Here is a 25,766-nt window from a genome sequence, read left to right as displayed (position 1 = left end):
CTCTCTCTCTCACACACACATATACAGACGAAACACAGAGGAGATGGAAGACAAGGAACGAATTATAGGGTATGGAGGGGGCAACAGGGGAGATAAGGCAAGAACTGCCTCAAATGTTTGTGCTGTGCTATGTACAAATATAATGCTGTCTCTTCATTTTGAACCCTACCCTTTCACACAGACACACACACACACTTACACTGTCTCTATCTCACCCACACATATATACACACTCTCTCACACAGACACACAAACACGCCTCAAATGGTTCAGCTGTCCTATGTAAAATTTCACTGCTGTCTCTCCATCCCACCTGGATTATTGTAGTGGTATATATGTGGGTTGCCAGGCCTCCTTATTGAAAACTTTCCAAACGGCTCAGAACACCGCGGCGAGGCTCATCCTAAACGAACGGCGTTTCGCACACGCCGACCCCCTGCGCTTTAAACTTCATTGGCTACCTGTACAGGAGCGCATTGCCTTTAAGATCTGCTCCCTAACACATAAAATCATCTATGGGGATGCCCCGGAATACATGCTCCCCTTGATCGACCTTCCGTCTAGAAATGCCAACCCTGCTGCTCGGTCATATCTCCATCTCCATTTTCCGAATTGTAAGGGAGTCAAGTATAAGAAAATCTTCGCCTCGTCTTTCCGTTATTGGAGTCCCAAATACTGGAACACGTTACCTCGTCACCTTAAAACCCAAGTGGACCATGCCCTTTTTAAGAAGTTATTAAAGACATTCCTCTTTGCTAAGACTTACCCCTCAATTTACCATGTTGATTAAAGCATCCCTTGTCCCTTCCCTACTTAGTTCACTTTGTTAGTTTCTTCCCTCCTGTGTATTTCTTTATGCTTGCCTAAGCTGTTAAGATTGTACTCTTATTTAATTCTCTGTAAGCCACATTGCGCCTGCATGTGTGGGAAAATGTGGGATATAAGTAACAAATAAATAAATAAATAAATAAATTTTCATCCTACCTGTGCACACTCTCTTTCACACAGACACACACACACACTTTGTGTCACACACACACAGACACACATACATATACACACTCTCTCTCTCTATAGCCTTGCTAGCGCCCGTTTCATTTGTTTACAAAACGGGCCTTTTTTACTAGTTTGCAATAAATAGTTGAAAATTATGACAGCAAGACTTCCTTTGGATGTTGGCTTTGTTTGGATTTGCATTGCGAGATCAGCACATTTCTGTGCTGTGACATATCTTTTGTGTATGAAGGGGAGAACTGTGAAGCAGGAGTGATGCTGGAACATCTTGTCCTGCTTTTCTTTACATCACTTTACTACAGTGTCTGTCAATTCTTTGCGAACAGGATCTGACTGTAGATTTTTCCAGGATCTCCCCTGTGTACAGTCCCAGTCAACCACCTTCAGCACAGAGCAGAAAAGTACACAGTTCACTAAATAAACAGAACCACATTCCCTCCCTTAGCTAACACAAAATAGGGACAAGAGCAGAGACTCGAAAGACCGTAAGTGTAGCAGAGCAGTTCAGTCACACAGATTTTCAGCTGTAGTACAATAATATTCAGCAGCATGGCTACTGTTTAACTTTTAAGGACCCGGTATTCAAACGGGTTTAACTGGGCAGCAGATACTCCTGGTCCACTTAAACCACACTGAACAGGCTGGAAGGGATTAGGTCAGTGGCACTTAGTAGTCTCCGCTGACTGCTGTGGCACTGTCCAGGCTGGACTGGACTTGGGAAAGTCCTGGAAGTTTTGAGGGTACTGGCTCATTCAGTGCCACTTCCTGCAGAGTTACCTGGGCAAAGAAAACAGCAGGGTAACTGATCTCCAAACTCCAAGGTGGAAAACAGACAAAGCAGATACGTATGTGAAAAAAACAATATTTAATGGAAATTCGATGAAAATGAAATTAGAAAGCCCGACACAGGCCGTGTTTCGCCCAACTGGGCTGAATCAGGGGCTAATGGATATCTGTGCGATCATATAATTTCCACTTAAAAATCTATTTGTTTAACTCACAAATGCAAAGTGGAATGAAAGGATTACTTAACTACATATTCTTGTGATAGACATAGACCTACGGCTTTGGAGCAGGGGTGTATCTGCGTGGGGCCACAGGGGCCTGGGCCCCCGCAGATTTCGCCCTGGAGCCCCCTACCGCCGTCACCTACCCCCGCCGAGATCCGCTTCCTCCTGCCTGCCGGTGCCTTTTACTTCAGCTGGCGGGGGACCCCAACCCCCACCAGCCTAGCCGAGGTCCTGCACGTACAACGTGCTGCGACGTCAGACTCCGTCCGAAACTGGAAGGAAAGGGATGCAGCTTTTACAGCGCAGCACGAGGAAGAAAACTTAAACGAGACCTCGGCTGGGCTGGCGGGGGTTGGGGTCCCCCGCCAGCTGAAGTAAAAGGCACCGGCAGGCAGGAGGAAGCGGACCACAGCGGGGGTAGGTGACGGCGGGGGGGGGGGGGTTGACGGCAGTGGGTAGGGGTCGGTGGCGGGCTATAATGTGCCCCCTCACTCTAGCCCCTGCCCCCCCTACCGCTGAACCTCAGATACGCCCCTGCTTTGGAGTGACTCTTCTCTTTAAAGTTCGGTTAAGTAGTCCTTTCATTCCACTTTACATTTGTGAGTTCAACAAATAGATTTTTAAGTGGAAATTATATGATCGCATAGATATCCATTAGCCCCTGATGCAGCCCAGTTGGGCAAAACACGGCCTGTGTCGGGCTTTCTAATTTCATTTTCATCGAATTTCCATTAAATACTGTTTTTTTTCATATACGCATCTGCTTTGTCTGTTTTCCATCTTGGAGTTACCTGGGCATGCAAACTCTTAAAAAGCACTGAATATCAAATGTACCCACATAATTGACCTCGCCTGGCACTGAATATCTGGGACTAATTTAGCAGGCAGTGGTAAGTACTTAAAAAAAACACTGATTATTGACCGGTAAATGTATAACTAGCCATATACAGTTAAGCATTTTTCAGAAATCAGTGCTGATTAAGCGTCTTCTATAATTGGCGCCTAAGTTTAATTGTAGTGGAGGAGTGGCCTATTGGTTAGGGTGGTCGACTTTGGTCCCGAGGAACTGAGTTCGATTCCCACTTCAGGCACAGGCAGCTCCTTGTGACTCTGGGCAAGTCACTTAACCCTCCATTGCCCCATGTAAGCCGCATTGAGCCTGCCATGAGTGGGAAAGCGCGGGGTAACAAATGTAACAAAAATAAAATAGATACTATTGGAGATTCTACATGGAATGTTGCTACTATTGGAGATTCTACATGGAATGTTGCTATTCCACTAGCAACATTCCATGTAGAAGGCTGCGCAGGCTTCTGTTTCTGTGAGTCTGACGTCCTGCACGTATGTGCAGGACGTCAGACTCACAGAAGCAGAAGCCTGCGCGGCCACATTGGTGATCTGCAAGGGCCGACTTCTACATGGAATGTTGCTAGTGGAATAGCAACATTCCATGTAGAATCTCAAATAGTAGCAACAGTGGAGGAGTGGCCGAGTGGTTAGGGTGATGGACTTTGGTCCTGAGGAACTAAGTTCAATTCCCACTTCAGGCACAGGCAGCTCCTTTTGACTCTGGGCAAGTCACTTAACCCTCCATTGCCCCAGGTACAAATAAGTACCTGTATACAATATGTAAGCCGCATTGAGCCTGCCATGAGTGGGAAAGCATGGGGTACAAATGTAACAAAAAAAAATAAAAAAATAATTGATATTTCAGCGCCTAAAACTATGTGCATCCATTTATGCCAGCGAAAATGTGGTGTAAATCCCAGCGCATAGATTTAGGCGCACTGGGCGTGTAAATTTCAGAACACCCATTTCCCCTCCCATAACCATGCCCCTTTTTGCCTGTGCACATTAGAAGTTTGGCTCACATCGTTATAGAATACTCTTAGCGAATTGTGCGCCTAAATTCTAATCAGTGCAAATTAGTGCTCATTATTGCTTGTTAAGTGCTGTTATCAACGCTCATTAGCTTGTTAAATTTAGTGCATTGTTATAGAATCTGTGCCAGTTTTGGCGCCGATCTCTAGGCACACTCTATAGAATCCGGGGGTAAATATCTCCATAAGAGCCATTTTGAAAATTCACCTAACAGTAGCTCCTGCTCTTGCCCTTATCCAGGCGCTGATGCTAAAATGGCATTGGCGACCCTCTACTGGTAGTCTCATGATACTACCATTGAGTCACGTTTCCATATAAGCCCACTTTTTACCACATTTTGATAACTCCCCCCCCCCCCCCCCCCCCCCCCCCCCACTAAATTTCTTTCTAATTAGGTTTTTGGGGTGGCAGGTGCGGATGATGGTTTGCACAGTGTTTTGCAGGGCCGCCGAGAGACTGGGCCAGGCCCGGGACAAGGCCGCTCACGGGCCCCCCCACCCGAGGTCGCCAGGCCCCTCCTCCACCTGCCACCGGGCCTTCTCTCCACCCCCGGGCCCTCTGCACTGAACTTAAGTGCCTCACCTTTGAAAGCGCAGCAAGCAGCGGCAAACCATTCCTTCCTTCTGTGTCCCGCCTTTGCGAAAGTTACGTCAGGTGAGGGTGGGACACGGAAGGAAGGAGTGGTCTGCCGCTGCTTGCTGCGCTTTCAAAGGTGAGGCACTTAAATTCAACGCCAGGGAGCGACGGAGGTCGGGCGGGCTGAACTGCGGCGGTGGTGCCGCCCCCCCCCCCCCCCTGGAGGCCCTGGCCCAGGGAATTTTGTCCCCCCTGTCCCCCCCCCCTCTCGGCGGCCCTGGTGTTTTGGATGCTCCAACTCACTAAGTTATCCATTTCCCTTTGTTATTTATAATTACTATACTGTAAATATTCCTAGGTATTGTGGTGTTGGAATATCCCCTTTTATTTTTGTGGACTGTTATAGCAGATATTCCTGGAATTTCAATTTCCTGTGTGCTGTTCTATTGCAAGAGGTATCTCGTTGACAAAATGTAATAACTGTGTTATAAAAATAAAGTAAAAAATAAAAAAGTCAAAGAAAACAAAATACCTGCATAATCCTAGATTTTGTACCATAGCAGCAAGTAGGGATAAGAAAAGGTTAAATAATTCAGGGTCAATGGAGTACAGTCCAGAAAGTGAGGTTTGTGAACAATAATATCCCAGTTGTACATCATAAGAATGCCCTGAGAGAACGCTGGAGAACCTCAAGGGAACTGTATCTGCTCTATCAAGCTGGAAAGCTGATGTAAAAGAAGTTGACGACCTAGTAGGGTTAAATGTTGAACTCAAATCAAGTGAATAACAAGGGATGTATTTTAAACTTCAGTACGAAGATGCGGTTCGTTCACTATTGCCTGTAAAGGAGACTCTGTACAATGCCTGGGGCAAAAACTAACTTGACACGGTTGGATAATGCTGGACTTAATAGTTAGTAATCCTGAAAACCCGACTGGGTTGTGGCCCTCGAGCACGTACCTTCTCAAACTTCAGGCACACGCATGCACTCCTGCTCTTCAGACACATGTATACACACATACACATGCATGTTCTCATGCTTCAGACATACACACATACCTTCTCACCTGCTCTTCAGACACACACTAAAACCCACCTTTTTGATGCTGCTTTTAACTCCTAACCCCCACTCGCCCGTTCAGAACCCTCACCTTATCATCCTCATTTCAACTGTCTGTTATCCCTTACCTGTCCTGTCTGTCCTAATTAGACTTTAAGCTCTGTCGAGAAGGGACTGTATCTCCATGTTCAAGTGTAAAGCGCTGCGTACATCCAGTAGCGCTATAGAAATGGTAAGTAGTAGTAGTAGTATGTATATACAAACATGCATGTTCTCATTCTTCATACAGACACACGTGCATTCCTTCTCACTCTTCAGGTACACACACGCATATCCACATTATTGTACCTTTTCACTCTTTTCCTGTTGCTCATATGCTTAGTTTAGTCAGTGCCACCTCCCACCCCCACCTGGGCTGACCACCATCATGTCAACTTCTTGCATTTGCTGCCAGCTCTTTTCCTAGTATGTAATCCTGTCCCTTGCCCCTGGGGAGGGGAAAACACTTCAGCCCGAGGCTGGAATAAGAGACATAATCAGACTTAAGATATAGGCACAACCAGTAATAATCTTTATTGGTATCTCTCTAAGCCAATACAAAATAATTGTTCTCTCTGGAGCAGGTTGTCACCCAGTAGCCAGATGCACAGACTGAATAACAAAACTGCTCAACAAAAACTTTCTTAGCCATCACATATATACAGTGGTGGAAATAAGTATTTGATCCCTTGCTGATTTTGTAAGTTTGCCCACTGACAAAGACATGAGCAGCCCATAATTGAAGGGTAGGTTATTGGTAACAGTGAGAGATAGCACATCACAAATTAAATCCGGAAAATCACATTGTGGAAAGTATATGAATTTATTTGCATTCTGCAGAGGGAAATAAGTATTTGATCCCCCACCAACCAGTAAGAGATCTGGCCCCTACAGACCAGGTAGATGCTCCAAATCAACTCGTTACCTGCATGACAGACAGCTGTCGGCAATGGTCACCTGTATGAAAGACACCTGTCCACAGACTCAGTGAATCAGTCAGACTCTAACCTCTACAAAATGGCCAAGAGCAAGGAGCTGTCTAAGGATGTCAGGGACAAGATCATACACCTGCACAAGGCTGGAATGGGCTACAAAACCATCAGTAAGACGCTGGGCGAGAAGGAGACAACTGTTGGTGCCATAGTAAGAAAATGGAAGAAGTACAAAATGACTGTCAATCGACAAAGATCTGGGGCTCCACGCAAAATCTCACCTCGTGGGGTATCCTTGATCATGAGGAAGGTTAGAAATCAGCCTACAACTACAAGGGGGGAACTTGTCAATGATCTCAAGGCAGCTGGGACCACTGTCACCACGAAAACCATTGGTAACACATTACGACATAACGGATTGCAATCCTGCAGTGCCCGCAAGGTCCCCCTGCTCCAGAAGGCACATGTGACGGCCCGTCTGAAGTTTGCCAGTGAACACCTGGATGATGCCGAGAGTGATTGGGAGAAGGTGCTGTGGTCAGATGAGACAAAAATTGAGCTCTTTGGCATGAACTCAACTCGCCGTGTTTGGAGGAAGAGAAATGCTGCCTATGACCCAAAGAACACCGTCCCCACTGTCAAGCATGGAGGTGGAAATGTTATGTTTTGGGGGTGTTTCTCTGCTAAGGGCACAGGACTACTTCACCGCATCAATGGGAGAATGGATGGGCCATGTACCGTACAATTCTGAGTGACAACCTCCTTCCCTCCGCCAGGGCCTTAAAATGGGTCGTGGCTGGGTCTTCCAGCACGACAATGACCCAAAACACACAGCCAAGGCAACAAAGGAGTGGCTCAGGAAGAAGCACATTAGGGTCATGGAGTGGCCTAGCCAGTCACCAGACCTTAATCCCATTGAAAACTTATGGAGGGAGCTGAAGCTGCGAGTTGCCAAGCGACAGCCCAGAACTCTTAATGATTTAGAGATGATCTGCAAAGAGGAGTGGACCAAAATTCCTCCTGACATGTGTGCAAACCTCATCATCAACTACAGAAGACGTCTGACCGCTGTGCTTGCCAACAAGGGTTTTGCCACCAAGTATTAGGTCTTGTTTGCCAGAGGGATTAAATACTTATTTCCCTCTGCAGAATGCAAATAAATTCATATACTTTCCACAATGTGATTTTCCGGATTTAATTTGTGATGTGCTATCTCTCACTGTTACCAATAACCTACCCTTCAATTATGGGCTGCTCATGTCTTTGTCAGTGGGCAAACTTACAAAATCAGCAAGGGATCAAATACTTATTTCCACCACTGTACTGTTGTAAGTTTCGTTTCTCCTAAATCATGTGATTTCTCCTAAACTATCGTGATCATATATGGATTTTCCTGTAATATTCTGTTATTTTTTATATGTATACATATATGGCAATTTCCCTCATTGTATTATCCTCTCCTCTTGTGTGCACATGCAATTGGCTAATTCCTTATCAGTACAGCGTGCTCACAGCGTGCAAATAACCATGTAGCAAGCTAGTATGAAACACCTGGTGTCCTTCTTCTCTGAATACATATTTTTGTTGGAACATCATGGGCTCGCAGGGTCCTCAGTCTCTCATCACCACCAAGGTTATATCCAATTGTATCTGCCATATATGAGCCACGTGGAGGGGCCTAATCGAAAGGGGCACCCAAGTTTTCCTGAGGACGTCCTTGCAGGACGTCCGGCGAAGGGGCGGGGAAACCCGTATTATTGAAACAAGATGGGTATCCATCTTTCGTTTTGATAATACTGTCGGGGACACCCAAATCTTAACATTTAGGTCGTCCCTAGAGATGGTCATCCTTAGACTTGGTCGTTTCTGATTTTCGGCGATAATGGAAACTAAGGACGCCCATCTCAGAAACGACCAAATGCAAGCCCTTTGGTCGTGGGAGGAGCCAGCATTCGTAGTGCACTGGTCCCCGACATGCCAGGACACCAACTGAGCACCCTAGGGGGCACTGCAGTGGACTTCAGAAAAAGCTCCCAGGTACATAGCTCCCTTACCTTGTGTGCTGAGCCCCCCCCCAAAACCCACTCCTCACAACTGTACACCACTACCATAGCTCTTATGGGTGAAGGGGGGCACCTAGATGTGGGTACAGTGGGTTTCTGGTGGGTTTTGAGGGGCTCACATTTACCACCACAAGTGTAACAGGTAGGAGGGGATGGGCCTGGGTCCGCCTGTCTGAAGTGCATTGCGCCCACTAAAACTGCTCCAGGGACCTGCATACTGCTGTCATGGAGCTGGGTATGATATTTCAGGCTGGCAAAAAATATTTTTTAAATTTGTTTTGGAGGGCGGGAGGGGGTTAGTGAACACTGGGGGAGTAAGGGGAGTCATCCCCAATTCCCTCCAGTGGTCATCTGGTCAGTTTCGTACCTTTTTGTCGCTTGGTCGTAAGAAAAAAAGACCAAGTAAAGCCGTCCAAGTGTTCATCAGGGACGCCCTTTTTTTCCCATTATGGGTTCTCAACAATCCCTCTCCCCAGGACATTTACTGGTTCCAGTGGCCAGTGTTGCTCAACGTACCCGGTCAAAATACTTAAGTAAAAGTAAAAATAAATGTATATTTTAATACTTAAGTAAAAGTACAGTGAAGAACACTAAAAAATTTACTGAAGTGAACGTAAAAAGTTATAGAAGTTTCAAGTTTATTGTAAAATTTACTAACCTGTCCATCAAAAGGATGTCTGAGCGGCTTACATTCTAAAACATAAAGTAGAGTAAGAAAAACAGTAGAGCATTGAAAAATGGGAGGGGTAGAACTACAATTTTCATATAGAAGAGAGGGTGAAAGGAAAGGAAGACTGAAACTTGTCTGATGGGTCCAACCAGGGGCGTAGCTACGTGGGGATACGGGGGCCTGGGCCCCCGTAGATTTGGCCCTGGACCCCACTGCCGACGACCCTCTCGACCCCTCCTCCCACCGCCAACCCGCCGTCTGCTACCTTTGCTGGCGGGGGATCCCAACCCCCGCCTGCCGAGGTCCTCTTCTTCCTTCATTCTGTTTCTGAGTCTGACGTCACTCAGAAACAGAACGAAGGAAGAAGAGGACCTCGGCTGGTGGGGGTTGGGGTCCCCCGCCAGCAAAGGTAGGCGACGGCGGGGGAGGGGGATCGAGAGGGTTGTCGGCAGGGGGGGTCAAGGTGGTGGTGGTGGTGGCGGAGGGGGGGTCAGCAGCGCCAGGGGGGCTAAAATGTGGCCCCTCACCTCAGGCTCTGGACCCCTGGGTCCAACAGGCTTCATCTCTACTGTTTTCCTAGTGGGGTTAGGAGTAAAAAGTAAAAGTATCACAACTACATTGAATGCAAGTATTGTTGACATTTTTATCCCAACAACTTCACTTCCCCTTGCAGTTTGTTGTAGTAGAAGCATACTGTATCTTGTTGGCCAAGAATTGCAACCAACATCAGCTCTCCACTTCAAAGTGACCCAACTCATCATTGTTCTGACTGACTGGAGACCAGTAACCAGTTCAACAACAACAAGCAACTCCACTATTCTTATAGGCTATACACACTGAACAGTAACATTTAAATAAGATGATCTACTCTTTGCGTAACGAGGTTTGCAATAGCAAAATCCTGTTCCTGCTTTTGCTGTTTCATTTGGTTTACTGAGGAATCGTCATTTACATCTTGCTTTCGCTTTTACTTTTACCTGTAAGCATCAAATGTAACGGAGTAAAAGTACTAAAAATTGGTGAAATTATTACTTCTTTACAAGTAACAAAACTTTTACTCAAGTACAGTAACCAGTTACATTTACCTGCCACTGGCTCTCTCCAAGGCCCCATGCAGAGCCCCCATAGTCAACTGCATTTATATGATTGATTTTGAGAAGAAAATATGTGTATCAATTTAATTTTATAGCTTATATAGCGCCATGGAAGTGCTTCACAGATGATATCTTTCTGATTTGGATGGGGAGCACTGAGTGCTTGCAACAATTTTGATCTTTTTTGAATACTAGAGACCCCACTATATCATTTACTTGGCACATTGGTGGCCTGAAGGCCAATGTTTTGGATGTTGAGATGTCCATTTTCCGTAAGGCAACAGATAGAAATACTTTGCTTCATTATAGGAGTTTTCATCCACAGAAATTACGGGATAGTATTCTTGTTGGTCAGTTTCTACGGATTAAGCGTTTATGTTCAGATCAAAAAGGTTTTTTCGACAGAAGCTTGGCAGATGAAGACCCGTTTTCTTCAATGGGGCTATCCTAAGTGGATTATACATAGAGCCTTTAAGACACATTACAACACTCAGAGAATGTGGCTAGTAGGTGGACCGAAAGTAGATAGAGAACAGCGGGTTACCTGCGTGTTGCCATATTTTTCACAGGATCATCTGCAATCTTTACACCCAGGTTTTGATCAAGTTCCCAGATTCGCATATACTAGAAGGAAGAACTTGGGAGAATTAATGAAATGAAAGTGTTCTGCGATAAATGAACAAAATTTGTGGGGCCACCATTGTAGCCACTGCATTTACTGAAGGAATTGGTTACAGACGGGCTACAAATTCCTCATATTCACAAAAGGTTTCGGTTACATCAACATACATCATAGCAGGTTGTTTATGGAATCAGGTGTCCTTGTAATAAATGGTACTTGGGGCAGATTAAAAGATCTAGTAAGTATAGGATTGCACAACATCTCAGTAATTTAAGGGTCGGTAGAACTGAGGTTCCCCTGGTTGATCTCTGAGCACAGGAGGATCATAGTATTAATGAGTTGCAATTTATAGTTTTCCAACAAATTCTTCTAACATGAGATGGCGATATATCTGCAGTAAGAAGTGAGCAGAAATGATATTTGGATGACTCCACTAACCAAGACCCTATCCACCCAAGGCCTCAACCCATTTATCTACGCTGATGACGTTACATTATACATCCCATACAAACATGATCTAGCGGAAATCACCAACAAAATCAAGTTAAGCCTAAACATCATGAACTCATGGGCAAATGCATTCCAACAAAAACTCAATACAGAAAAAACACACTGTCTCATCATCCCAATACAATACATACAAACCCACAAGCATTAACACCCCAGGATACACCCTCCCTGTCTCAGACAACCTGAAAATTCTCGGAGTAACAATCGACCGTAACCTATCTCTAGAGACCCAAGCAAAATCCACCATAACGAAAATGTTTCTCTCAATGTGGAAACTCAAACGCATAAAACCATTCTTCCTGAGGGAAATATTTCGTAGCCTGGTACAGTCCATGGTACTAAGCCACGCAGATTACTTTAATGGAATATATGCGGGATGCAAGGATCAAATCATAAAGAAACTTCAAACCACCCAAAACACAGCAGCCAGGCTTATATTTGGAAAAACATGTTTTGACAGCGCCAAACCACTCAGAAAAACTGCACCGGCTACCAATCAAAGAACGTATCACTTTCAAAATCTGCATGACTGTTCATAAAATTATTTACGGCGAGTCACTGGGATACATGACAGACCTCATCGACCTGCCAACCAGAAACACCACAAAATCTGCACGATCATACCTAAACCTCCACTACCCAAGCAGCAAAGGACTCAAATACAAATCCACATATGCAACCAGCTTTTCCTACCTAAGTACACAACTATAGAACGCATTGCCAAAAGCAATAAAAACTACGCTCGGCCACCTAAATTTTCGGAAAGCACTAAAGACAGACCTGTTCAGAAGAGCATACTCCAACGACCCAAAATAAAAATACCTGGTCACTTGCGACACAATATAACCAAAGACTGTAACGAACATTACCTGACTCTTCTTCCCCTTTTCCTCTATAAGTTCCCCCAACTGTACCTACCATACATGTACTCCATTCTACTACAATATCACTTTGTATTCATTCATACCATGTGTTTGTTCAGACCGTAATGGTTATATGTAAGCCACATTGAGCCTGCAAAAGGTGGGAAAATGTGGGATACAAATAAATAAAATACCATTGAACCCTTTGGGCTTAACAAACAAGCTTAATGGGCTGACATGCGATGAGTCTGGTTGGCATATATTGCGTCAGCTCCACTTTCAGTGTCAGCGAACCTCAGGCCTGCTAGATTGAGCACCCCGAGGAGAAGCTTCGAGCCCGGCGGTGACCGTGGAAGCAATTTTGCAGCATTGTTTAGCAAGACATTTTCTATGTGTTTAAATATAAGGATTAGGTTACAGAAAGAAGATATGAGGTTTATAATCTGGGGGGGGGGGGGGGGGGAGGAGTTTGTTTTAGTTTACTCTCCTGAAGATACCTGTGATGCGAAACATGAGCTTATGTCGAGACTAAAGCAGTGAATCCATCGAGGCTGCTGTTGAAACCATTACCTCATTTTCATCAATGACTGGAGAACAAGTTAAGCCAAGTGTGGTTTTCTAACAACTTGGTGTGAGAATGGAGCACACACACAAGCTGAAAGGCATGGTGAGATCAACTTTATTGTGACAGACTGTGTTTAAGGTCATTTAAAATCAGTTGTGCCGTCAGCTGTGTGCAATCTGTGTATATCTATTTAGATTTCATGTTCTATGAGCCATCATTTGGTTATCCTAGTCTATAAAAGATGTGTTATAATTAGTCTGATTTAGACAGCTTAGGTGGTTTTTTGTGTAACTATTGTTTGTATTAATAAAGAATTATATTAAGAAATTAGGAGCCTACATAATTTTGTTTATGATTTATTGAGTAGAAGAAAGAATCATGAGAAATCCTCTCTTCCGACACCCTAACGCCTGCTCCGACGTGGCGTTATTTTTTCCAGTGGTAAGACAGCTTTGGGCACTCCTTTCTAAGAATACAAAATGACCTCATTTACATGAGCTTAACTACATTAGTATGCTACTTGTGCAGTTCGGCTGCGTGCTCCAGGCCTATGAGCATTCTCCATAGGTAAATGCAGGGCACTAATGGTCTCTAGCGCCTGTGTTTGCTTTTGTCAGACTTGTGAGTTCTTGTACCAAGTAGAGTGCTGCTGAGCCCGGTACTTGGACCGGGTTCTGCTTGGCGGCTGGACAACCCCGGGTTTCACCTGCGCTGACTGCCATTCCCCAGAGGTTGAGTCTCTAGGTGTGGGCGGCCTGCAGGACTTACGGGACAGAGCTGGAAGCGGGGTGATGAATGTATCGGCCAGGCAGGCAGCAGGTCAAGAGTGTAATCCAGGTACAAGCGGCAGTCAGTAGGCAGGCGGCAGGCAAGAGAGTAATCCAGATGCAGGTGAAAGTCAGTAGGCAGGCGGCAGGCAAGGGAGTAATCCAGGTACAAGCGAAAGTCAGTAGGCAGGCGGCAGGCAAGAGAGTAATCCAGATGCAGGCGAAAGTCAGTAGGCAGGCGGCAGGCAGAAGGGTAATCCAGGTACAGGCAAAGTCAGCAATGAGGGACCAGTAGATAAGAAGCAGAAACACCTACCAAAGTAGAAGCCGAAGCATGGAGTCCAGGGAGAACTCAGCTGATAAAGTGCTGGCGTCTGACATCAGCAGGGAGAAGGGGCACAGCCATAGGACAAGAGCAGGGGAAGGAGGAACCGGAAGACCAATAGGAGAGAAGCAAGGGAAGCCAGGCAGAGGAAGAGCAGACCCAGGTGGGTGGAAGCAAAGCAATCAAGGAGCCTGCAACCACCGCTCTCTGAACAAACCCAGAGAGGACTACACACACATGGCTCAGGCAGTCCCGGTCAAGTGTGTGTGTTGACGGGACCCTGTGCAGCCCGAGGACGCCACTTGCGTTGAGATAGGGGACATGACAGCTTTTGAGTATTGGGGTCTTTGTCTTCCTCAAGCATCAAAAAAAAATGTCAGCCCTTCTACTATTACACAAAGAGCTCAAAATGTACTTGCATCTCACGCCTCTCAGACCTCTCTCCGCCCCCCCCCCCCCCAAGCAGTCACTTTCTGTCTGCTACTCTAGCTGGAACGCGCTCTCTGTGTACACAAATAGCCTGCAGGTAGAGAAAGGGCACCCAGGACTTTGTGGGGGGAAGATGAATACCTCTGAACTGAGGTGAGGTTTCTCATGTTACTCTACCACCTGGGGGTCAGGTGTTTATAGTCTTGGCAGGAGTAATGTGATCTGAGCAGACGGATGTGAAAGTGAAGGTGAGCTCCAGAGAATGCAGCAACACGGTAGAGTCCTGAAGAAACACAAGAGATTTTCAGTTAAAAATACTTCTCTTAGCTTCTCAGTTACTGCTCAGTGAAAACGGCTGATGAAACTGCATCTCTTCTTCCCTGTTCCCATCACCACATAATGCTCTACAGAGGCTAGAGTTCAGAAAGACTTTGAGGCATATTTTCCAAGCACTTAGCCTTCCAAAGTTCCATAGAAACGGTCCATCCAGTCTGCCCAACAAGATAAACTCATATGTGCTACTTTATGTGTATACCTGACCTTGATTTGTATCTGCCATTTTCAGGGCACAGACCATAGAAGTCTGCCCAGCACAAGCCCCGCCTCCCAACCACCAGACCCGCCTCCCATCACCGGCTCTGCCACCCAATCTCCACTAAGCTTCTGAGTATCCATTCCTTCTGAACAGGATTCCTTTATGTTTATCCCATGCACTTTTGAATTCTGTTACCGTTTTCATTTCCACCACCTCCCGCGGGAGAGCATTCCAAGCATCCACCACTCTCTCCGTGAAAAAATACTTCCTGACATTTTTCTTGAGTCTGCCCCCCTTCAATCTCATTTCATGTCCTCTAGTTCTACCGCCTTCCCATCTACGGAAAAGGTTCGTTTGCGGATTAATACCGTTCAAATATTTGAACGTCTGAATCATATCACCCCTGTTCCTCCTTTCCTCCAGGGTATACATGTTCAGGTCAGCAAATCTCTCCTCATACGTCTTGTAATGCAAATCCCATACCATTTTTGTAGCTTTTCTTTGCACCGCTTCAATTCTTTTTACATCTTTAGCAAGATACGGCCTCCAAAACTGAACACAATACTCCAGGTGAGGCCTCACCAACGACTTATACAGGGGCATCAACACCCCCTTTCTTCTGCTGGTCACACCTCTCTCTATACAGCCTAACAACCTTCTAGCTACGGCCACCGCCTTGTCACACTGTTTCGTCGCCTTCAGATCCTCAGATACTATCACCCCAAGATCCCTCTCCCCGTCTGTGCATATCAGACTCTCACCGCCTAACACATACATCTCCCACGGATTTCTACTCCCTAAGTGCATCACTTTGCATTTCTTTGCATTGTAAAGCAGCAGGTCTCATGCAGTGCAAATCGTGAAAACACTATAACATCGCTGTCCCAGACAAGCACTGTGATGTGATCACAACTCTTAGAGGAATGTGGAGAATGAAGATGTTGTGATTACCCGGCCTGGACATCTCTGTTCCAACTGATAAGAACCACAATGAAAGAAAAATAGACACAGTTAAGTTTAATTACATTTTTGCTGTACTGCTTTCCATAATGAATACAACAAGCGGATAATTTTTATTTATTTATTTATTTGTTACATTTGTATCCCACCTTTTCCCACTTATTAGTAGGCTCAAAGTGGCTTACATAGTTCCGGAGAGGAGGTTACAGACTCCGGTGTGAACAAATACAGTATAGGGGTACTATTACAGTGACAAGTACAGTAAAGAAGTATCGGTAAATAGGTTGGGGTGATTCAGACAAAATGTTAGGGTGTGATCATGTGTCGGGGTTGACAACTGTCCGTTTCCTGATTAAAATGCCATATTTCATTATTCGGTGTTTATGTCATACTGTGGGGTATGCCTTCTTGAACAGGTGAGTTTTTAGGTTTTTTCGGAATTCTAGATGATTATTCGTAGATTTTAGGCCTTTTGGTAGAGAATTCCAGAGCTGTGTGCATATGTAAGAGAAACTTGACGCATATGTTGATTTATACTTCAGGCTTTTACAACTTGGGAAGTGAAGAGTTAAGTACGTTCTGGCTAATTCAATTGTGTTTCTAATTGGTAAGTCGATTAGTTCAGACATATAGCTCGGAGCTAGACCATGTATTATTCTGTGAACAAAGGTACAAATCTTGAAAGCGATACGTTCCTTGATTGGTAGCTAGTGTAGTTTTTCCCGGAGGGGCTTTGCGCTTTCAAATTTAGATTTTCCATAGATAAGCCTGGCTGCCGTATTCTGAGCAGTCTGTAGTTTCCTTAGGATTTGTTCCCTGCAACCTGAATATACTCCATTGCAGTAATCGACATGTGTTAATACCATTGCTTGAATCATGTTGCGAAAAGTTTCCCTCGGGAAGAATTGTTTTACCCGTTTGAGTTTCTGCATTGTGTGGAACATTTTCTTTGTAATGGCGGTGGCTTGGTTCTTTAGCGTTAGGTTGCTGTCAATAATAATGCTGAGGATTTTCAGGTTATCTGAGATTGGAAGAGTGTGTTCCGGGGTATGTATGGCTGTGGGGTAGTTTGTAAAATGTTGAGATGAAAGAATAAGGCAGTGTGTTTTTTCTTTATTGAGTTTTAGTTTGAATGTCATAGCCCAGGTATCCATTAGGCTTAGGCTGTTTTTTATTATATTGGTGATTTCTGAAAGGTTCGATTTGAAAGGTATGTATACGGTGACATCATCCGCATACAGAAAAGGGTTAAGGCCTTGATTGAAAAGAGACTTGGCTATGGGGGTCATCATTAGGTTGAAAAGGATGGACGAGAGAGGTGATCCCTGAGGTACTCCGCAGTCAGTTTTCCAGGGTGGAGAGATGTTGGAGTTTGACTTTACTTGATATGACCTTGTGGTTATGAGAGCCTTGATCCATTTGAGTATATTCCCTCCGATTCCTGTCCTGTCGAGTATACTTAGTAGTATATTGTGGTCAACCATATCAAATGCGCTAGACATGTCGAATTGAAGTAGGAGAATGTTTTTACCTAGTGCAATTTCTTGCTTGAATTTGGCAAGGAGACCAGTACAGTTTCTGTACTATGGAGTGGTCTGAAACCGGATTGTGATTCATGAAGTATTGAGAATTTGTTGATATACTCCGTGAGTTCTTTGGCTATGATACTTTCCATCAATTTGGTTGTCAGTGGGATGGATGCCACAGGACGACAGTTGGTGATATCATTTGATTTCTTCTTGGTGTCTTTTGGTAATGGTGTAAGTAAAATGTTGCTTTTGTCCTTGGGGAATAAGCCTTGTTGGCACATGTAGTTTAGATGGGATGTAAGATCTGCAATGAATCGGTCAGGTGGTGATTTCATTAAATAGTTGGGACATGCGTTGAGTTGACAATGAGCAGATGAGAGTTTTCTGGTTACCTGAGCAACTATTTCGTCTGTAGTCTGGGTGAAGCTTGACCAAGACCGATCTGCTGGATATTCTCCAGAGTGCGGGTCTAGTTCATCAAAGAAGGTATCAAGATTAATGTTTTCATGAGACATGGTTTTGCATATGTTGGAAAATTTTTCTTTAAAGTATTTGGCAAGTTCTTCTGCTGGTGGAATGTCGGTATTTGATATGGTTACTGGTTTGGTAATAAATAATAAAACTAATACACGGAATTAACAATTAGAAAAATGAAACAATAAAAGCTGAGACAATAAAAAGCGAGAGGGGTGCTGGGGTAGTATATGAAGGGAAGGACACCACGGAGGGATATCAAGGAAGGAAGTGCTATTTATTTATTTATTTATTTATTAGGATTTATTTACTGCCTTTTTGAAGGAATTCACTCAAGGCAATGTTCAATAGTTTTCTGACTACACTGCCCAGCCCTTCTCCAAAAGCCAGTTCGAAGAAATAGGTTTTGAGTCTGGATTGCAATTTGTTGTAGTGTGATTCAATTCTTAAATATCTAGGAAAGGAATTCTACAAGAAAGGTTTAAGAAAAAAAGAATATCCTAATGGTTAGTACAGCGACCTGAGAACCTGGGGAACTGGGTTTGATTCCAAGTCATTTAACCCTCCATTGCCCCAGATACAAACAAGTACCTGTATATACTATGTAAACCACTTTGAATGTAACCACAGAAAGGCAATATGTCAAGTCCCATCCCCTTTCCCTTAGACATGAACAAAAAGCTGAGGGGAGGTACGTTGTATTTACATGCTGAGATCTAGTTGGATGGTTAAAGTCATGGGAATTAGGCGGGATACTAGGAACGGAGAGGAACCAGTACAGAAAGTCCTGTGGACCAAGAATAGAAACTTACATTTAGATGGATAAGTAACAGGAAGCCAGAAGGGGTGTAAAATGATTGTATTTGAGACACGAATTAAAGAATTTGACAGTGATATTGGTAGTGGTAAAGGAGAAAAACATAACAATGGCATTTATTTATTAGGACTTATTATCTGCCTTTATGAAAAAATTCACCCAAGGCGATCTAGAGCAGGTACAGTTTAACATAAAATATTGATAACACTGGAAAACACATGTCAGGAAAATATTTGGTTCTTCAACATATTTGGGTAACCGTTAAGCTAATAGAATTTACAATTCTGAATCAGAATATAACCTTGCAATATTTTGGTCACACTGGGTTTGGCTGAAACGTGCACTTCGCTGTCCACATAGAACCATGTCATGTGGAACTGGTCTGAAAGCCGATGGAAGATTAGCCCTAAACTGGACTCCTCATATATGTTGCATATCATGTGCATCTAATTAACACATATGGGAAGCCCAGCTTTTGTCTTGATCAATGACGTTACATCCAAAATTCAGTTCACACATGCCCTTCAGCACCAGTGGAGACAGGGTTCTTCTTTCCACCTTCAGACAGAACTTACCACAAACTGTCAGCATGATTAATACATTTCTGGGACATTTTCAGTTTAATTATGCACTAACTAGCTGTTTATCAACTTCCCCATCATCATATATTTAAACTGAATGGTGTCATTTACTAGTGGTTCTGTGTTGACACACATGTTGAAACAAATTTCAGTAAATTTCTATAAAACCATACGTTCTAGAAAACTTTTGAAGTCATTTCTATGATCAGCATCCAAACATCTACAAGAAACACCCAATCTCGTTACGGAAACAAAACCTTGTCCAGTGTAATAGCAGTGTCACCATCAAGTGATTATTCTGTACATGGTGTGGAGGGACACAAGATCCTCCTCGAGTACCAAGAAATGTAGTCAGAGATGAAGAAAATGTGACAGAAAGAAACAGAAAGATTTCCCATTGTGCTGGCTGCTAATGCCCTGATTAAAAAGAACTTCCAAGAACACCTTGATTACTTGCCTATGCATATCACATCCTAAGAGATCTAGAAGGAAGCTCTTAGTAGCATGATGCAAGTATTTCGGACAGCATTAGAAGAAAATTTGACAGACTGAGATCATACCCTGGCTTCAGATATGTCAAGCCTCACTCATTAGGAGTGTGTCACACTCACTGGAACCCTTTGAGTCCCTTCTCTCACTCATTAGGAGTCTGTCACACTCACTGGAACCCTTTGAGTCCCTTCTCTCACTCGTTAGGAGTGTATCACGCTCATTTGAAGGCTCTCTCACTTTCATACTCTCTGAGCCTCTCTCTTACTCATTAGGAGTGTCATGCTCATTTAAAGGCTTTCATTCTTTGAGTCCTTTCTCTCACTCATTAGGAGTGTGTCACACTGTTACAGGATTGCAGTTTTCACTAAAGGAATATACAGGCTTCCTCTCCATTCTAGTACAGGTGAATGATTACAGGATTGTAGTATTCAGTAAGGGAAAGTACAGGCTTCTTCTCCTTTCTAGAATAGGTGCAGTGTTACCAGATTTATAGGTTCAGAACTCTGCTGCACGTCTTATCTTCCGCCTGGACCGATATACTCATATCACCCCTCTCCTAAAGTCACTTCACTGGCTTCAGATCAGGTACCGCATACAGTTCAAGCTTCTCCTACTAACCTACAAATGAACTCGATCAGCAGCCCCTCCTTACCTCTCTACCCTCATCTCCCCTTACGTTCCTACCTGTAACCTCCGCTCTCAAGACAAATCCCTCCTTTCAGTACCCTTCTCCACCACTCCAGGCTCCGCCCTTTCTGCCTCGCCTCACCCCATGCCTGGAATAAACTCCCTGAGCCCATACGCCAGGCCCCCTCCCTGCCCATCTTCAAATCCTTACTCAAATCCCACCTCTTCAATGTCGCCGTCGGCACCTAACCACCATACCTTTATTCAGGAAATCTAGACTTCCCCAACTTGACATTTCGTCCTTTAGATTGTAAGCTCCTTTGTGCAGGGACTGTCCTTCTTTGTTAAACTGTACAGCGCTGCGTAACCCTAGTAGCACTCTAGAAATGTTAAGTAGTAGTAGTAGTAGTATTCATTATAGGAAAATAGGGGCTTGTTCTCCTTTACTATACAATACTATTCCAACATTTGCGGCCCACATGTATCAATTCTGGAATCAAAGCAGGTAACATAAAAACAAATTCCATAAAAGCAATTGACTTAACATTGAGACGACAGCTAAAATACAAAGATTAACAAACTCACTATATTTATAACATTTACTAAAAACAAAAGTTTTTGAAATACATGTTCCAGAGCTTACTAGACAAATAACAGAAGGAGCTAACATGAAAACATATTAGTTGGATATTCTTAACGAAAGGAAGACCCAGCTTAAAAGTAGCACTAGATTGAAAAATTGAGTTAAGGAAGGGAAGGTTAATAAATCAACAAGAGATAATGGACAGTAGCCAGATATAATTTTATATACCCAACAGGGTACCTTGAATTCCCCCCGATCCTCCAATAAAGGAGACAACTGATCAAACTTTTTACATCTATAAATTTAGCCGCTGTGTTCTGTAAATGTTGAAGTCAATGAGGCTGATGTTCAGAAGCATATGGCCGCTAGAACGGCACTTAGGTGGCTATCTGGCACTGAATATTGCCTGCTAGCGGCCAAGAAGAAGAAAAGTGACCAAAATGATAAAGGGGATGGAACTCCTCCCATATGAGGAAAAGCTAAAGAGATTAGGGCTGAAGAGCGGAGACCACCGAAATGAGCGGAACACTACAGCAGTTGGAAAAAGCTAAGTGATTTCTTGCGGGGTCCCCGGCTTTATCTTATATAAGCACTACAAGCATTTGTGGGAATTTGGAATTAGGAGAGTACAAGAAACTGCCTTATATGTTGGTTGAGACACACACAATTGCCAGTTAGGAAGTGGTCAGTCACTTTGATGGAGTTTTTTTGAAGCTATATGATGGCACACCGTACTTAAGCCTTATAGCCTGCTGTGTTGGGCTGGCTGGGTGGCGAAACTGAAGCTTTTTTCTCCATCTATAAGATTGACCAGAAGGTACATAGAGTGTGTTGCCTCACAGGTTTTTTACACAGCCAGTGTGAGGTTGTGTTGGGATTTTCAGTTTAAATAAATTAAAGCTTGAGTGAATTATTGGTCATTTGACGAGTTAAAATGTAATGCCAATAAGTGTAGAGTGATGCACTTGGGGTGCGGAAACCCAAAAGAGAGATACCGGATAGGAGGGGAAAGATTACTAAGCTCAACTCAGGAGAGAGACCTTGGGGTGTTGGTGTCGGAGGATCTAAATGAAGAAACAATGCGACAAGGCGACGGCCGTGGCCAGAAGGATGCTAGGCTGCGTAGAGAGGGGCATAACCAGCAGAAGAAAGGAGGTGTTGATGCCCCTCTACAAGTCGTTGGTGAGGCCCCACTTGGAGTATTGTGTTCAGTTTTGGAGGCCATATCTTGCTAAAGATGTAAAAAGACTGGAAGCGGTGCAAAGAAAAGCTACGAAAATGGTATGGGATTTGCGTTGCAAACTGTATACCTTGGAGGAAAGGAGAAACAGGGGTGATATGATACAGACGTTCAAATATTTGAAAGGTATTAATCCGCAAATGAACCTTTTTCGTAGATGGGAAGGCGGTAGAACTAGAGGACATGAATTGAGGTTGAAGGGGAGCAGATTCAGGACTAATGTCAGGAAGTATTTTTTCACAGAGAGGGTGGTGGATATGTGGAATGCCATCCCGCGGGAGGTGGTGGAGATGAAAACGGTAATGGAATTCAAGTATGCGTGGGATAAACACAAAGGAATCCTGTTTAGAAGGAATGGTTCCGTGGAATCTTAGCAGAGATTGGGTGGCGACACCGGTACATGGAAGCAAAACGGGAGCTGGGCAGACTTCCACGGTCTACACCCTAATCGTGACTGAATAGATAGGGATGGGCTGGAGTGTAAATTTTAAGGGGCCTCGATGTTAGCTTCAGAACTTAGTACAAGAACAGTACTGGGCAGACTTCTACGGTCTGTGCCCTGAGAATGCCAAGGACAAATCAAACTCAGGTATAAAGTATCACATACCATGTAAAATGAGTTTATGTTGTTGGGCAGACTGGATGGACCGTACAGGTCTTTATCTGCCATCATTTACTATGTTACTATATGTTATGTTCTTAAGCTCCACCAAATGGGCCCCATCTCCCCCACTAGGGATCTCCTTGATTTTATTTCACTCTTCAGTGGCTGCCTCAGGGTCTTGTGTTGAAGCTGTAGCTGAACCTATGCTTTTAAGAGTTCTGCAGTAGTGGTTTTGCCTTGAGCAGTGTTTTTAGCCACAACTGGAACTGCAGCAAGTTCCCAGGACATTTCAATATTACATATCTGGAAGGTAGTAAAGAACGCTGAGTCTATGTACTTTTACACAGAAAACCATGCCCAAATTAGTAGAGTTGGATGCTTTGCTGACAAGTGTATTCAGAAGATGGAAACTACGCTTGTTTCCCTTCAGTCTTCAAGAATTTAAAAGACAGTTTTGTTGTTCATCAAAAATTTGACATGCTTAAGAATTCCTTGAGGGGGGAGGAGTCAAAGATGGCGGCTCTGGCTCGAGGCTCCACTGCAGTTTGAGCTGAAATCTCTCTTGCTTTCGCTATATCGCTTTTCAGATGCCCCATACAAAGAGAAAGGGTGTAGTAAAGGGTCTGCCGCTATCGGCCCGAACACTTACCCCTGGTCAGCAAACACTCCAGCGGTTCGTCACGAGTACCCCAGTGGTAACCGGCGAGAGGGATCCCGCTTATGGAGCTGTCGGAGGAGCGACATTCCCATTAGGGATTGAGACATCTTTATCCCCACCGGTGCTTACCCCACCGCTTTGTCCTGCAATTCTTCGGGAACGTGTGGAGGTCTCAACGGAGCCGGAAGTCGGCGACCAGAGGGCCTCAGAGGGCGATACACAACCCCAGGAAGCAGAGACTACGAACATGGAGCTTTCTTCTGCTCCCCAAGCGGTGACTCTACAAACTATCTGGACTGCTTTACAACAGTTAACGGCAGCAGTAACAAAAACGTCTCAAGAAACGTCTCTAATGGTTAGTAAATTTGACTCTTTAACATCTGCGCTTGAGAATGTTAAAACTGAATCGTTAGCCCAAAAATCTGAGATCTTAACTTTGAAATCTGTAGCGGAAACGTTGATAAAGGATAAAACCAGGACTTCTTTAAAGTTGGAACAGATAGAAAATTACAACAGACGGTTGAACCTGCGGTTTATAAATTTTCCTATTGTATACGGAATTTCACCGATGGATCTTTGGAAAAAATACCTAATTGAAGTTTTGGCTTATCCTCAAACTGCGGTTCCACCGATTAATAAAATTTACTATCTACCTGAATCTAAACAAACTAAAGTGACTCCAACAGATAATAACCAGGTTTCGAACCTTCAAGACATTTCAGCTTTCCTGGAAGATTCTATGACAGAGGTGTCCACTCGTAGGACGCTCCTAGTAACATTTGTATTCGAACAAGACTCAAATGCCTTATTAAGATTGTTCTTTAAGAACTCACATAAATTATTTTGTGGTCAAAAAATTTGGATCTTCCAGGATGTGACTAGATTAACACAGGAACGTAGGAAAGCTTTTCTAGCCTACAGAGAAGAAGTTAAAGCAATGGGGGCTACATTTCTGTTAGCTTACCCATGCAAATGTTGTATAAAATACTTGGGTAACAAATATGTCTTTTTTTAATCAGACCAGCTTAAATTGTTTATTGAAAATAAAAAGTTGTCCAGGTAGGATGTGTTGAGTTACTAAGTGTAAGAATTGATAGTTGGGGGCATAGAGCCAGGCCATTTTCTTTTTTATTTGATTCTATCATTTAATCTCCTCTTTTTTTCTTTCCCCTCCCCCACTAAGAATGGTGGTCTAAGGAAGCAATTGTCCATTCTTATGTCTGTTTAATTTGCCCTTGAGTCTATATAATTTTTATTTTACTGATAAACAATGTAGTTTGTAAATGTATGGCTGTATTACCATTTATAAGTGAGATCTTGTAAATTTTCAAAAAATAAATAAAGTATTAAAAAAAAGAATTCCTTGAGAAGAAATTTGTGTTTTCTTAATTTTCCAGCCACTAGTTTGCCTACAGCTGAATTCCTTTTGACTAAGTACTTGGGTAGAAAATGCGATGAAGGGTAGAGCTGAAACATCGACTACAAAGAGCAGGTTGAATCTGGCAATGTTTCTGGAAAGTTCAAGGAAGTGATTTCCTCTAAGGCCTCCTTATGTTATGTTATGCTATGTTATCAGGTACTTATAACCCACCAACTTTTCCACAACGGAATTCAAGGTGTCACAGTAGGTGAGCCCTTGTGCTGATCCAGAAGACCAGCAGTCGACAAGCCCAGTGCTTCACCTGCAGCAACCACCGTCCCCCAGCGGTTGAGCCCCTGGGTTCCAGTAGCCAACAGGACTTAGAGAGGGTCTGGCACCAGACAGGTCCAGGCTATGGGTCAAAGGCAGGTAGCAGACAGGAGGTGGCATCAAGTCCGACAAGGTCAAGCACAGGCAAAGACAAACAGAAGCAAACGCCGAAGCTCTCCAAAACGGGTCATAGTTGAGGCCCTCCCCTAAGAGAAGAACAGTGTCTGACGTCAGACCAAGGTCACAGGGAGGTAGGAACCTGGAAGGGCATGAAAATGCAGTGGGGCAGAGACTCAAGGCTGGCGCAGTCCAAGGAGGGAACATCGAGCTGCGAACTCACCGACACCAGAAAGGAATCGCAAGAAGACGGTGCCCAGCTGCCCAAAGATCGAAGGAGCAAGCCACGCCAGAGCAGGTACAGTAGCGCTAAGGCCCCTCGTGTCTCCTGCATCTGGAACCACACCGCAAGGTAGCATTGTCTGTAAACCTGAAGACACATAGTGGGTCTTTTACAAAGGCGTGCTAGCGTTTTTAGTGTCTGCTAAAAATAAGCCTC

General features: G+C 44.1%; 1 protein-coding gene across 1 annotated transcript in view; it reads right to left on the bottom strand.

Moving 5' to 3' along the window:
* LOC115479881 (nucleoporin NUP35-like) overlaps positions 1-17,959 on the bottom strand; it is a 56,525-nt gene extending 38,566 nt beyond the window's left edge. Inside the window, 2 exon segments of the mRNA XM_030218182.1 lie at positions 10,884-10,963; positions 17,837-17,959. Coding sequence (XP_030074042.1) covers positions 10,884-10,963; positions 17,837-17,959 — 203 coding nt within the window.
* Positions 17,960-25,766: the final 7,807 nt, after the last annotated feature.

This window comes from Microcaecilia unicolor, chromosome 11 (assembly GCF_901765095.1).
Source record: "Microcaecilia unicolor chromosome 11, aMicUni1.1, whole genome shotgun sequence".
In the NCBI taxonomy this organism is placed as follows: domain Eukaryota; kingdom Metazoa; phylum Chordata; class Amphibia; order Gymnophiona; family Siphonopidae; genus Microcaecilia; species Microcaecilia unicolor.
This window is presented reverse-complemented; position numbering and strand designations above follow the sequence as displayed.